The sequence below is a fragment of the Uloborus diversus genome, chromosome 8 (genome assembly GCF_026930045.1).
Source record: "Uloborus diversus isolate 005 chromosome 8, Udiv.v.3.1, whole genome shotgun sequence".
NCBI classification, from domain to species: domain Eukaryota; kingdom Metazoa; phylum Arthropoda; class Arachnida; order Araneae; family Uloboridae; genus Uloborus; species Uloborus diversus.
Window position 1 is genome coordinate 59366994 of NC_072738.1, and position 15791 is coordinate 59382784.

Sequence of the window (15791 nt, forward strand, 5' to 3'; positions counted from 1 at the left end):
CGTTGCCAGGGTTGGCAAGTATTTCGCCACGGGTGGAAAAAAACACAGTTTTCCCCTTCCAGCAAAAATAGATTTTTTGCCAGTATTTAAAAGGGAACAAAAACTGGAATTTTTACAGACAACTTATGTAGTTTTTTAAATTTTGCCCTCGGTAAATTAATAAAAGATATTAAACATGCTTTAATTAAATTCTAGGTTTGGTTTTCTTTGACATCTAGCTTAAAATAAATATAATATTAAACTTGCTTAAATGAATGCTTCCAAAGATTTTTTTTTTTAAATACAAATTGAATTTACAATTTGTATTTAAGGCAGGAAAATAAATGCAAAGATGATTGTCTAAAAGGACTAGACATTTACAGTTCTCAACTACTTTTCCTCAGGTATCAATTCCCCCAGTCAGGAGAAAAAAACGTATTATTTCTTTAGAGAAAAAAGATAATTTTCTATATTATTTGACTATTTTCTGTCAAAATTAAATAGCTTCAAAATCTAAATGAAATCTGGAAAAAGAATAACAATTTAAATATTTGATGAGGTTGGTCGTCCTGCCAGCAAAGGGTTATTTTTGCCAGGATAGTGGCAAAAACTGGGAAAACAAGTACAACAATTGTACAATTTGAATACTCCAATTGAAACTTAAAGCAGACCAAGACTAGTTTCTTCAGAAATATAAATGTATAATAAAAACAATTTAAAATAAACTAGGGGAAATGCATAATGATTTAAAACTTGCATATTGCGATGCAATGTTTAAAAAAATGTCCTGATATACCGGATTCAACTGAATTTGAATAAGCTTTGACAATTTTTATGAGTAATTGTCAATAATAAAATTTCATTTAGTATGAATTATACATTTTTATCACATTTATATTTCACACTATATAATCATAGTTGACCTCTTATAATTTTTATTACTCTGTTGGTATTGAAAATTTGCACTACTTTCCTGCTAAAAATTAAAAGATGAGAATTTCTTATTTAATAGTTAGGACAGCTTAATATTTTATACCAGAGTCAGTAAGTTGATTTTTATTGCTTTTTACTCTCCACTTTCTGCATTCATAAAATAAAAAAGAAAAGCATTTCACTAAAACAATGGATTACTGTTCCACTGATGCAATTTAATATTTTAGGCACAAAAACATGAAAATTATTAGAATTCAGTTAAAATTACTATGATATTAAACACGTTATATCCAATCCCCATAAATGAAGCAAATCTAGTTTTGCCACTTAAAATGCAAATATGGGCAAAAAATAGTTTTGCCAGGACACTTTTAGAATTTTTTTTTTCTACTTTTGGCAGAAATGTGCCAAACCTAATTTTTTAAAAAAATTACTTATCTGAAATTTTATGTTTAAAAGAATTAGGCTCATGGAAAAATTTTACTGCATTATATTGCAACATGTTGTGGTGGAGGTTTAAAAGGATTACGTTGTAACTAAACGCAAATTTTACTAATTATAAATAAATGTAATAAATAATAAAATTGATAGCTAAAAAATTTCATTCCTATATCTTTGTTAACAGAACTCAATTCAACTTTCTCTAATTCTGTTCTTGCCATTTTTTCCACTGTCCTGGCATAAATGACTTTTTGCCTGCAAAATGTCTAACCCTTTGTGTTGCCTACTATTGCCCTTTAAAGTGCAATAATTTTGAATATAATTGTGTAAGTGAATTGCTATTTTAACTTTTTTTTTAGGTTAATTGCTTAACCCTAATGTAAGGTTAGGTATTTTTCCCCCAATACCTAAACCTTACATTTAAATATCTTTTATAATGGCACGAAAGATATCCCTGGAATCTTGTTTCCCAGTCTGTTTGTACACCCGTATGGAACACAAGCAGGCATTTTAGTTAAATCAACAGAAAATATTCGCTATTAAACACAGCATTCTAGGTAAAATAGCACTGATAAAGACCTTCAAAGCCGAATGTTTTGGGTAGACTTTTCCCCTCGGCAGTTAAAACCGGTTACGGTTTTAGCATCAGGTTTTGTCGCATTGAGCGTCTCCCCTTTCTTCTATCCTCCTTGATCTCCGATGTTGCAGACTACCACAGTCATCAATTATCGCTCGAATTGGCGCTCGCCAAAGTTTTTTTTTTTGTAAAATTTCGGAATTATTTTATTTTTTGTGGAAGTTCATAGTCCTTAATTCATAGTCCAGTTAAATTTCTTTACCGTGAAACAGCTATCTTTTGGTATTGTTCTGCAGAATGATTTTATTGCTGACCTTTTTTCCCTCCTTAGTGCAAAATCTTTCTGCATAAACTCTATCATTCTGCGACAATGTCGCCATGTCGGCAGCTTTCTGTCATGGGGCTCATTTAAATATGAAATAGTAAAAAAAAAGAAAGAAAGAAAACACTTAGAATATTAAGTGTTCAGTCTATTACCCTTGTAAATGTCAATAAAAAGTAAATGCCAGATTCTTTATTTATAACATAACATGTTATCGGGATCATGTGTTATTATGCCATATAATTATGAAAGAAATTAGTTATTAATCTGTACAGAGTGCAGATACATGTCAACCAAATTAACCGTATGCAGTATTAATTTGCTTTTGCCTTTTGGAATGATTTATTTCATTTCATGTTAATTTTAAATTAATAATTATATTTAATGTTGCTACATTTAGGATGCTAAATGCATTTAAGTTTTACAAAAGACAAAAAATAAATTGAAAAAAAATATATTTGAAATTAATATCATACAAATGTTACAGAGCAATTTTTTTTATCCAAATATTCGGTATTAGGTTAGAATTCAAACCGAATATTCAGTATACTGCAAAATTTGGTATTTGGTTCATCTCTACATCACATCACACCCCTGGGTCCCTTGTTCCTATCACAGTAGTGACTTGCCCAGATTAGGGGCCTTCGGGAAGTGGTGCATCTCTACAAGGGATACATGTACTCAATGTATATTAGGTATTATGATAGGCGGTTGGTGCATCAAAAAAGTGGGGGGTGAAAGAAAATGCGAATGAGGGGAGCCTCTAGATTTCTTCTTTTTTGAAAAAATTTTCTTGAACTGTAACTTCATTATTAATTAAATATCTGTCATTCTCTAAGAGATTTAGAACATGACTTCAGAAATCATGACAAAATGCTATAACAGTAAACTTCATATTTTTAAGTCTTGTCAAATTGAACTTTAATTTTTGTGTAAATATAACTTGAGAAAAATAAACACTCACAGGGTAGAGATAAGTTCTGGCTCAGCTTTGGAAGCCCGAGCCCGGAGATATTGTCTCGTGTGAAAATCCGAGCCTCAGTCAAAAACTCTCAAAACTGAACCCACTAAAGTCCGACATGGTTTCTCAGCTGTTGTTTTATTTTACGACAACCAAAAATGGGTTCTGATATTGCAACAGTGATTGGTTCAAAACATTTTTCATAAATCTGTCTATTAATAAAGACCATTTTATTAAAAATTTTCTCAAAATGCTCTATTTCAGATGAATTTGCATATTGTATCTTGTAATAGCAATGGCAAACAAACGTGTTATAAATAACTGTTAATTTATTTTTGGTTTTACTTTTTTTCTTCAATTTTCATGTGAGGCAATTCAAATGTCCTAATATTATGTTTGAAAATGAATTACAGAAAGTATTAGGAAGTTCATTGCAAAAAAGAAAGTCCAAAAAAAAAAAAAAAAATCTAAAATTAAAATTTAAATACTCTTTCCCATGTAAAGTCAGAACAAACAACGTAAGTAGAAGCACAAATTTGTAAATTACAGCAGACACGTGTTTCGGCGTTACAGGGAACGCCTTTTTCAATGCAAAAAATAATGAGCTATGGATGAAAAGACATCCCCATGGTTTAAGTTGTATGCACTTTTATTCTAGAGCAAAGTAAAATTTAAAGAAAAGAATTTATTTGTAAGAGAAAAAGTATTTTTATGGAGATTGAAGCTTAAATATCTTACCCTGAGCCCGAGCCCTGTTTTAAGTTCTTAAACCCGAGCCCGCTTCAAGCCTGGGCTGAGCCCATTTCATCTCTATTGCAGGGCCATAACCAGACATTTGTTTCAGAGAGGGGGAACCAAACACATTTCTTGTGATGTCTCTATGATCACAATTTTATTCCATTTGAATATTCTATTGAATTTCGTCACAATAGGTCATTTAAAAGGCAGAGTGCAACTTTAAGGGTATTAACATGAGCAAATTTAGAAGATATAGTCTCTATTAAATGAAGAAAGAAAATCTGATGTGTGAACCATGTAACTTCATGGTATTTCATGTCAGTCCCAGTTCTCATTCAACAGAACTTCATCCCAAAAATTTTGGAGGGGATTTGAACCCTAAAATCCACTCTCTGAATATGGCCCTGCACCCTTATTAAATCAATTCTTCTTTCTTTAAACACATGAATCAATCAACACAAAAGTTTTTTGAATGATTTTTAATTTGGCACCCAAAAAAGTGGAGGTGCAAGGCTGACAATGTTATACCAAATTTCAACAAAAACTACACTCAATAAGAAAATTTCTCAGAATCAGGAGGAGGTAATTACCCACTCCTGACTCCCTAAATAATTGGCATGGGGAAAAAAGTTGAGAACCACTATCCGAAGATAGTTAGGGTTTTCTCATTCACTACATATTTAATTTTAGCTACTCATGTAGCATTAGCTCCACATTGGTATTAATGATTTAAAATATGGTTTAACAATGGGGTTGTTTCCTTCAGTCAAAAGTAGTACTTTTTGTCAGTGAAATTGATAAAATAATCAAAAAAAAAAAAAAAAAAAAAAACATGGACCCAGAAAATACTTTTAATTTCCCAACAGTTATTTTTTAATTAATTTTTTAGAATGTCTGATTTTTCAAACAAGGCGTGGTCTTAATGACGTCACACATGATGCTCTTCGGCGCATCTTTCTACCACTTTTCCACGTTATGATAATCAAGAAGCGAATTTAAAATTGCTCTCTATGCTTGCTATCAATCATATCGTAGCCAATACACGTGAGTAAAGATGCAAATTAAATATTTTGTTCTGTGAATGGCAACACTGAATGGCATTTCATCATTTGTGATGTCATCGGACAGAAACCTAAACAATGAAAGCGCACTGATTCAGTTTTTTTTTTTTAAATATTAAACTTAAATAAATTATTTAAAAAATGGTCAGATCCTAGGTTTTTAAGCATGCTCTTTCAGAAAAAAATACTTTTAAAATTTTGGAAATGACCCTATTGTTTGGAAGTTTAAGACAATCCATTTTAAAATTTTTCTCTCTGAAATATGTATACAATCTGTTTTCATGTTTAAATAAGCTATTTAAAACTAGTTTTTTTAGGGTAAAACTTTGTGGATATGGACATACAAGAGATTTAAGCACTTTTTCTGGTATACAGCATGTTGGAGGTGATGGAGAAACATATATGGAAATGAGAAGGCGTATACTGAATGTTGGTATAATTTATTGCATTTTCTGTTTATAGATGCTAAGAAATTTATGAAGTTGTTTTCAGTATGCTCATAAGTGTGAAATATACATTTATTTCAAACTAGTGGTACCTGCACGGCTTTGCCCGTAATATAAAAATTAAAATGTCTTTTGGTTTGCCTGTATATTTACAAATAATGTATGGTGAATTTTCTCGCCAATTGGCTTGTACCCATGTTACGGTTCCACGTTATGATAATTTCATATCTCACCAATGGGCTTGTGCCCATGTTAACGGTTCCTCGTTATGATAATTTTGAAATTTACTTGTCCATCTTATGATAGTTTTGTTCTTAAAATTGGAATACAAAAAGAACCACATCGAATTTTGGAAAAATCGCTTCAAGGTGCACATCTCCATGCTACAAACTAACTTTGCCAAATTTCATGAAAATCGGCCGACCGGTCTAGGCGCTATGCCCGTCACAGAGATCTTGACAGACAGAGAGAGATCCGGACAAAGAGACTTTCAGCTTTATTATTAGTAAAGAAAATCAAAACTGAAGCAAGGGTGAAACTTTTGTGGGCCACGGCACCACAAAATACTTGGGATCTTTATTCCAGTATTTTTAAAATGTTTACTGTTTTTAATGAATAGAAATATATATGTTTAGTTACCAGTGTTGTGCGGTCCGACCAAGCAAAGCTTGGGCACTCAAAAAAAAAAAAAAAATTTCATTTCTCGTGCTCATATTAATGTCTATTATCAACCCCTGAATGAGGTCCCCATTTCAAATTTTCCTGGGGGGGGGGCAAAGGGAATGTACTCAATGTATTTTTATTGGGGGGAAACATCAAAATACATACAAATGCATAATTACATTTTGCTTTTAAAATTCGGGTGGGATGGGGGTTCAATCGACTTCCCTCCCTGATCGCCCAAATGGCAAGCCTGCCCTGAGTCTCATACCATAAGAAGGGCAACCCATTGAAACATACTACCAGCCATTGAAACATACTACCAGCCAGCCATCATTTTTGGGGGGGGGGGGAGAAGCAATTGAACCCACCTCAGCTGAAATAAGTGTGGTTTACATTTCAGTAGACATATTTCGGCCCTCTCCCATGGGCGGATTTATGGGGGGGGCCAGAGGGGGGCCATTCCCCCCCCCCCCCAGTTTTGGGAGGACTTTATGTAGTAACAACACATCTTCCAAAAATTAAAAAAATTTACATTTTTTTTTGAATAGTTCAGAAGGGCGTGGGTGGATTTATAGGGGGGGGGCATAGGGACAATGCCCCCCAGTTTTGGGAGGACTTTATGTAGTAACAACACATCTTCCAAAACCTTAAAACAAAAAAATCATGACTTTTTCTTTTTTGAATAGTTCAAATGTTCTTTTCTGATGGGAAAAAAGAAAAGGAAAAAAAAACGAACATTACATACAAATAGTACAGCTGTCATTGGGGTGCTGAATAAATTCACTATTTTGAACTGAAAACCATTTGGGCAAGTATGTGATTGAAAGTATAGGCTAAACGAGCTATACATTAAGCTGCAACACTTATAATAATTGACGATTATTTTAACAAATTAGAACCTAAAGCAAAGGGGGAAAACTCCCCCCTCCCCCCCCCAGAATTTTATATCCATTTTACAAAATTTCCTCCGGGGGAGAAACCCCCAGCCCCCTAAAATTGGAGATATTCTATTTCTCACTTAAAATGGAGTCCTGAGTCACTCTCTTGATACCAGCTCCCTCTTTTAAGGTCAATTTAAAAAGGACAGCATGAAAACACACATTAATGAAAATGACACACAAAAAAGTAAAGCATGGACTTATGCATCACAGGAAACAGACAAAAACATAGGAGTGGGGGGGGGGGGCAATAAAAATGTTGCTAAAAAAAAATCCTGCCCCCCCAGGAACTCAGTCCTAAATCCGCCTATGCCCTCTCCCCCAAGAAAAATTCGAAATGAGGGGCCTGCATACTTTAATTAAAATACTGAAATTATGAAGTTCTTATTTTATATTCCCAGGTTAAGGATATTGTGATTAAATAGTTATCAATAGCACTCTGGATTCTGATATTGGTTAACATTTTTTCTCTTAATTTCTAACTATTTCATTATCTTTTTCTTACTTTCAGGAACGGGAATTGAAGCTGAAAAAGGCTATTGGAAAAATTAAAAAGCAACGTCAGTTTTTGAGAGAGAAAAATAGTAGGAGTTCTATTCCCATCGTTGCTGTGGTTGGCTATACAAATTGTGGTACTTGTTTTATAAATGAAGTATTTGATTTTCATAGAGTGTTAAGATCAAAGTGTTCTTTGTCATTTAATAATAGTATGCATAGAAAATATAAGTTTTAAATCGGAAAAGAATGACAACAATTTGCTACATTTACTAGCGTTTAAATTATTTATTTTTCTTTAAAATATTATATAAATTATTTTGGTTTTTTATGCTAAACTATAATTGTTAACAATATTTGTTCTTTTGCACACTACCGTTGTATTCTATAGCAACTTCTCTCCTCTTTTAAGTAATCAAGGTTCACTTATTCTAGTTTATTTACTTATTTATTGTTTATTTACTTATTTTATTTTTTGCATTTCATTTGATGTTTGCCTTCTTTTTTGAAATACAAGGTATATACCTTGCCTCGCGTTCAATCTTCGAGTTGAACCAAGCCATTGCTTCATTACTCATTTATTTTTCTTCATACATTAATTGATTTATTCATTTAATTATTCTTTTATATTGATTTATTATCTTTTCATTCATTCATTCAACCTTCTATTTACTGATTCTTTTAATCAAAAATATGTTTTAAAATTCAATAAAAAATATTTCATTAGAAACTAATGAATGAATAAATTCAACCGAAGCAATGGTTCGGTTCAACTCGTCTGGTCTGCTAATTCTATATTAGCTACCAGTTTGTTTCGCACTCTTGGCTTCCTTAAGAGGCTTTCCATCTCCAGCTCAGTCACTTTCCTATGCCAGGCTGATGAGTGCTAATAAGCACGAAACTGCAGTCCTCGGCTGGAAATGACTGAGCTGGCGGTGTATTTCACGTATTTCTGCTTTAGCCCTGGCTAATGGGCGGTAATTTACTGAATCTACTAGTACTATCTCTTGCCCTAAAACAGAGGTGAGGTTCACCTACCATTTGTACTGCTAATCTCCAAATTTTTAATTTTTCCACTTACATCCCTTTGATCTCACTACCTCATATGTCACAATCTTTTCCAAATTATTTGTCATGTGACCCTCATATAAGCACAAACATTTGGGATGCCAGAAATTGTAAAGTACCTAAAATTTTTCTGAAACTCTACAACAATGTTGATGCTCTAACTTCAAATATTTGTTTACATTGTTTACCTGGGTTTGAAGGTCAAGCCTAGCCTTTCAAAAAATTCCTTTTTTCCAGCGATGAATAATTAAACGTAGATAAGTGTACACATCTTTACTTAACATGTGCAAAATCTATTTTTAGACATTCCTATTTCTTTCTTCCCCTTCCCTTTCAATGACATCTCCCCTTTTATAGTCCCCTAAACCAGACTAGTTGAAACCTGGTTTTTTGATTTATACCTCTTTGGTGCTGAAATCTGCCCTACTTACTAATTTTTAGATCTACCCTATAGTTATCGACTTTTAAGCCTACTTACTGATTTTTAGATCTACACTGTTTACAATCCCAACGAGCGCTGGACCAGTCTTGAAAAAAATCTTCTCTCCTCTCCTGTACGTTTTTGGTGCAACCTAGCTTGATATGTTAGAATTATTTGCTTGCACAATTTTCTCACATATATGTGTAATTCGTCTGCAATAATGAGCAATCTGTTTTAAGCTCTTTCATGCATTTTTTCCCATACACAGTCGAATCTCGATTACTCGAAGTTTATAACTCAAATATTCTCTTATCTCAAAGTTATCATTGGGTCCCAAACTCTTGAGACTGTTGTGGAAACTTCCTGTAACTCAAACTAGAAAAAACTCAAATGTTTTACATGGTCCCTTGGGACTTCGAGTTATCGAGCGTTAACTGTAATATTATTGTTTTAGCTATTGTTTAAATGTATTCAAGTGTTATTGATTCTTTTAAGCTGTTATCTTTTCAACTATCAAGCTCTAGCATCGTTTTCACCTAATTTGCAGATTATCTGTAGATTCGCTTATCTGTGGTTAATGTGCCACCCTACCCGCAGATAATCAGGAGTTTACTGTATATTCGTTTTGTGGTTCATCATTTAAATTTTTCTAGAATAAGTGCAAAATTTTCATACAAATTTTGGGCCTTGTTAGTCCTCGAATTGTTAACGTGTTATATTTCACAGTTAAAATATGATAGTTTTTCCTGTTTCATCACTTATATCTAATGATCACATTTTACAGTAGAAGATCTTCAATTTCCCGAGCCGAGGAAAAACTTGAAACTGGTTTTACGTAGAAGTACAACAAACCCCTGCAAAGAAATTGTATTAATTTGATGCCCCCCTCCCCACCCCGCAGAAATTGCCACCCAGGCAGGGGGTCCAAGCTTGCTCTTCATGATTGGGCACTGATATTCGATTTGGGCATATGATATTTCACATGGCTTATGATAGTCCTCCATATTTCATAAGAATATCATACTTTGCTGTTTAAAAAGGAGGTCACAGTGACCTCTCATTAGGGTGCCTCTGACTATTTTGCATGTGGCAATTAAGAAGTGTGAAATCACAAAAATGCTTGATAGTTCAAAAGTTTTTATTACATATTTTTTAACGTGCAATATTAAAAACATTTGAATGAAAATATCTAAAATTTGACAATACAACATTTGATTTTTCAAGCCACAATTTTGAAGTATTATTTTCTGCTTTTTTTTTTTTTTTGTTATAACATGTAAATGATCTTGGTATAAATTTTGTCACAATTGTTTCACTTTAGGAAAAACAACTTTGATTAAGTCTCTAACGAATGATAGTGCCTTATTACCTCAGGATAAGCTATTTGCAACTTTAGATGTCACATTTCATGCTGGCTTTCTTCCGTCAAAGCAAAAAGTACTCTTTATTGATACAGTAGGGTTTATATCTGATGTACCTACTGCTCTGATCCAGTCCTTTCGATCTACATTGGAAGAAATTACTTTAGCAGTAAGCTAATTTTTCTTTTTGCATCCTTTTCAGAAATTGTATTCAAAAATCTGTTTGCAGTGATTTTAATGTTCATAAGTTTTTATGGTTTTTAGAAGATCTTGTTAAACATAAAATGAGGAGAAGTGATAAATAAAATAAGGATTGTATTGCATAAGCCTTTTCGTAGTCGTATTTAAAACATGGTAAGAGTTGTTAGGTGAGCTTGAGAAACCAATAACGACACATTGTCGCCTCAGAGCAACAGTAAGATATATTAGTGTTATTTCTGAGATTAGATACCTTACTGTTGCTCTGAGGCAACAATATGCTCTTTACAAAGCTAAATTTTTGAACTTTACTCATAGTGAAATTTAGGTGAAAAATCAGAATTAATATTAAATATAATCTAAATAAGGTTGCATAAAATCATCCATCAAATCCTCCTACTGGAAATTGACAATTGGTCTAAAATCTGCTCTAGATCTGAGATGTAAACAATGAAATTTGTAATTAAATGTTGAAAAGGAATTTGAGATGGAAATAGTATTAAGAATATTGAATGTTAAGAAGATGGTATACAGTGGCTCTTATAAGTGTTCGTATACTTTGAAATCTTTTAGTAAAACCAAAATAACTTAAAACTGAATTCGAATATGAAGTCCAATATTTTTTCACATCATTCCTATGTCATTATAAATAAAACCCTATATTTTTTTCAAAATATTGACGGATCTTCTTTTTGAAATGGGTCAAAAAATGAAGAGACAGAGAAATAATACTCCACAAAAGTCATCGTACACTCAAATATTTTCGAATAAATTCATGATTGAAATTATCATATGTCATTTATTGATTATTTTTGCATTGTGTTGACCCCTAAAAATCAATTGACTATAATTTTTTGTTTATTTATTCCTTAATATTGTGCTCATTACTATAAAATGGCTGGTATTCGTAAAAAACCACAAACACCATTCGAATTTTTTTCTCACAGTAGCGGTAAATTGGTTTGAAATGTCTCTAAAATAGTTGATTTATTCCATTCCATAGTAAAGTGCTTGATAAAATGCTTTAAAGAAAAGACTCGGATCAAAAACAAGGTAAGAAAAGGTCAACAGGCAAAGTTGACAAAGTGTGATCAAAGATTTACATTAAAAAAATTATGAAAAGTACACATTTGAGTGCTGTATAAGTTTCTTCAGAATTAAATGAAAATTTTTACATTTAATTTTCACCTAAAATTGTCCGCCAAGTTCTCTGATTAGCTGGATTAAATGGGACCTCTTCACGCAGAAATTTTCTTGGCCGTGTGAAAAACAGAAAGCTTACGCTTTTCGTCACAAAATCAATGATAAATAAGCTAAAAACGTTTTGGAATTACGTCTTACTTACAAATAAAAATGAATTCAAGATTTTTGGTTAAATTGTTGTTTAATTGTAAATAGAAGAAAAATTAGGAACTTAATGTTAAGAACTTAGTTGGATCAGTTAATCAGGATGGTCAAGGTGTTTTTGTATGAGGGTGCATATCAGCATCAGGACTTAGTAATTTGGATTTTTTTGATGAAATAATGAATCATGCTGTTCATTTAAATATTTTTAAAACCAATTTTTAACTCTTAGTTAAAAATTTGGTTATCGGAAATAAATTCGTTTTTCATCAAGATAACGATAAGAAGCACACGGTTTCCCATGTTTGTGTCTAGTGCCTCGAAAATTGTCCTAAAGTTTAGAAAATACCCCCTCAATCTCCAGATTTGAACTTAATGTAACATGTTTAGAGATATTTGGAGGCAAGATTACGAAAATATGGGTTTGAAACGAAAATAGTGCTAAAACAGTAAGACTCGAAGTGTGGTTGAACACTTAACTCAGAAATTGCGCAAAAAAAAGAAAGAAAAAAGAATGAAATCTATTCCTAGACGCTTAAAAGGTGTTGATGCTGCATGATATTCTACTAAATAATAACCTAGTAAAAAATTAGATTATTCAAAAATAGATAATTTTTTAAAGTGTGCAAAGACTTTTGTAAAATCAAATTTACGACACTTTTTGGTTTCTGATTTTTAAAAATATAAGTTTTATTATTTTTTAAAAAAATTGCATGTAGCTTTGTTGAAAATTGATCATAGATCTTATAATTAAATACCTATTCCGAAATATTAATTCTAACCAATGGATAGGGTCCAGTGGCGTGCCGCCCATGTACCAGAGGGACTAGGCTGGTCCCTTAAATATTTGCCCCTTCAAAAAAATTACCTTGCAGAAAAGAAGAAACGTGAACGTTAAGAAAAAACGTGAGCAGAAAAACAAGTTTATTAGAAAGCGGTACTTCTTTTACTGCCCCTCCCTCCCTTTCTCCCCTGCGTGCGATGTCTTAAATGGACTTGTCCGAGGGACTAGCTCTTAAGAACCTGTTCCCCAGATCTCATACATATAGCTTTGTTAGATCCTTGGCGTTCTCTTGAAAGCTTATTTGATTATTTCATGCATTTTTTAAACCAAAGGATAATTTTTTGTTTCCGTACCTAGTGTACAGGTTTCTATGTGAGCTTCAGGAAACAACAAATTCACTAGTTAAAGTTATTTTCCTGCGTCCATTGTGTTTTTCTTTTGTAATGGAAGGGGACTCGGTCGAAAAAAACAAGTCCCCAACTGGACGTAGTTGAGGAGCATGCGCAACAGCACAGACTGCCCTGGAGCTCGGAAGAGAATTGCTGCCTGCTGGACGTTCTCGCAAACCGTTCGTTCGGAGCTTTAATTTGACCAAGAGAAAGCTCAAATAATTTCGCAGAGCAGGTCTACTTCTGACCTAGCAATATCTGCGAAGCTAAAAAATTACAATCGGCATTTTAAGAAAGATTACTTTGAGACTGTTAAATGGCTGACTGCTTGTAAGTCAAGAAAAAAAAATATTTTGCTGGCCCTGCGTCCTTTTTGAAAAGGAAAAAGGCGTCTGGAATGCCAATGGATTTTTAGATATGAGCAATTTCCACAAGGCAACGATTCGTCATGAGAAAACCCAAGGACACTACCAAACCATTACTCAGTTGAAAACTTTTGGTAAAACTCGAATAGATTTTCATCTTAGTGAGCAATGTCGCTCATCAACTTTGAAGCACAACACTGAAGTTGATAATAATAGGGAAGATAATATATCTATAAATCTACTTTTGTGTATCGTAATTTATCGTAACCAACTAGTCCCCTAAATAATATTGATCTGCACGCCACTGATAGGGTCCTATTTCATTGAAAGTCGTACGTATACAAACACTTTTGGGAGCCACTGTATATATTATTGTTTTATTTAATATTATTTTAAATAAAAATATTATAACTATTTTATGCATGGATTTGCTTTAGCTATATGACAGATTTAACTATATTATGCTTTTTTTTCAGTATATCTTTTATTAATCTATTATTTTAAAGACTGATTTTACTATTTAAGTTTTATCTGAGCATATATGCATCAGTGAGTTAGGTCCTATATAGTTATACACTGATGCTAAAAAAAAGAATCATAAGCAGAAAAAAACCTCAGGCTAACAAGAGCTGCCTAAAAGTTGTTAAAGCAAATGAAGGACACAAATTAAAATACATTTTTAAAATCTTCTCACTTTAGAAGTTTCTTTAGGTATTATGGTATGATTTTCTTATGTGTAAATTTCTTTAGAAATTAAATGATAATTATTTTGCAACTCAACACTGCAAAATGCGTAAACAAATTAATCACTTGAAATCCACAAATTGTGCTTGTACCTAACTGTGGATTTGAGCCAGTACTGTTTAAACATTCTTATTAAACTTTGAATGAACTGGGACATTGTTTCTAAACTATTACACCTTCTTATTTTGTGGCTCTAATAACCAATAACTTTATTTTAGGATTTCTAAAACCGTTTTTTATTACCTGTTTATGGCATTGAAGGTTTGTTGTACTATATTCTAAAGTATTTCAGACGACTTTGGTGAGATAGCTGTATAACTATACTTTGCATTTCTTTCTGAATACTTTTTGTTTTGTAACACATTTGTATGATTTCATTAAAGGATCTTGTGATACATATTAGAGACATTAGTCATCCAAACACAGAAATACAGAAGAAAACTGTTTTAAAGACACTGGAGGAATTAGACTTGCCTGAAAAATTGCTCAACTCTGTAGTTGAAGTTGGAAATAAAGTGGATTTGCTTGACGAGTAAGTTAGGGAAAATGATTATTTTTACTTTGTATTTCACAATTAAAAAACCTCAACTTGCTGTACTATGCCTGACCAAGTTTTTTGTATTTTCGAGAAAGCCACCTTCCTGGATGAGTTTAAAGAGTGACTGCCTCACAACTGGATGAGGGTTAGGCGAAGTGTCTCAATAACCAACTCACGCACTTGTTTCTTAAAATGTGTATTCCAAGCTTAAAATTAGGTGTTGGTTTTTCATGTGGTGGCCAATTCAATTTTTATTTCCTTTTACAAAAAAGGAAGTATTATATTCGCAAAAAACTTTTCACTCAAAAATCGACCTTAATTTTCATTTTACTCACCCCGGAATGAATATTGAGGGTTTTTTTCGACTCGACCACACATGGATAAGTGCCTAAGAGCGTATAGACACGCAAAATATCCATAACGACGATTCCCGAGTTAATTACACCAAATTTTCTCATGATGTCTGTATGTGCGTATGTATACCGCATAACTCAAGAACGGCAAGTCCTAGAAAGTTGAAATTTGGTACATAGACTCCTAGTGGGGTCTAGTTGTGCACCTCCCCTTTTGGTTGCATTCGGGTGTTTCTAAAGGGGTCTTTTGCCCCTTTTTTGGGGGGGGGGGAGAATCGTTAATTTGGATGTAAACTCAAGTAGTGTTATAATTTGGGCTTGTGGTGTTATAATTGAAAACTTAGCGATATATCACCAGTCTTTTGGTCACCAACTTGGTGACAAATTTGATGATTTTTTTTTTTTTTTTAAATCTGGTTTCAATTTAGCCACTGTTGGTGATATTTAGAGAGCAAACTATTGAATCACATTAAAATTGCCAGTAATGGGGAAATGACATTAAATTCGAGTAAAAGGAAATCATGTGAAGGTTGTATGTACACGACGGTGCATGAGTTAAAAAGACGCCGAGCTCTACTGATTAGAAATGCTCCAAATGGGGGGGGGGGGATATCCATCTAAAAAAAATAAAATTGAACTTTTCTTCATTTCTAATGGTGGCGGTAAAATCAT

The 15791-nt window shown here is 32.8% G+C and overlaps 1 protein-coding gene across 1 annotated transcript in view; it reads left to right on the forward strand.

Moving 5' to 3' along the window:
- The window catches only part of LOC129228260 (putative GTP-binding protein 6), a 43820-nt gene that overhangs the window by 20492 nt on the left and 7537 nt on the right, over positions 1-15791 (forward strand). Inside the window, exons 4-7 of the mRNA XM_054862928.1 lie at positions 5330-5441; positions 7571-7691; positions 10365-10573; positions 14612-14760. Of these exons, the coding sequence (XP_054718903.1) occupies positions 5330-5441; positions 7571-7691; positions 10365-10573; positions 14612-14760 (591 nt within the window). The remainder of the gene's footprint in view (positions 1-5329; positions 5442-7570; positions 7692-10364; positions 10574-14611; positions 14761-15791) is intronic.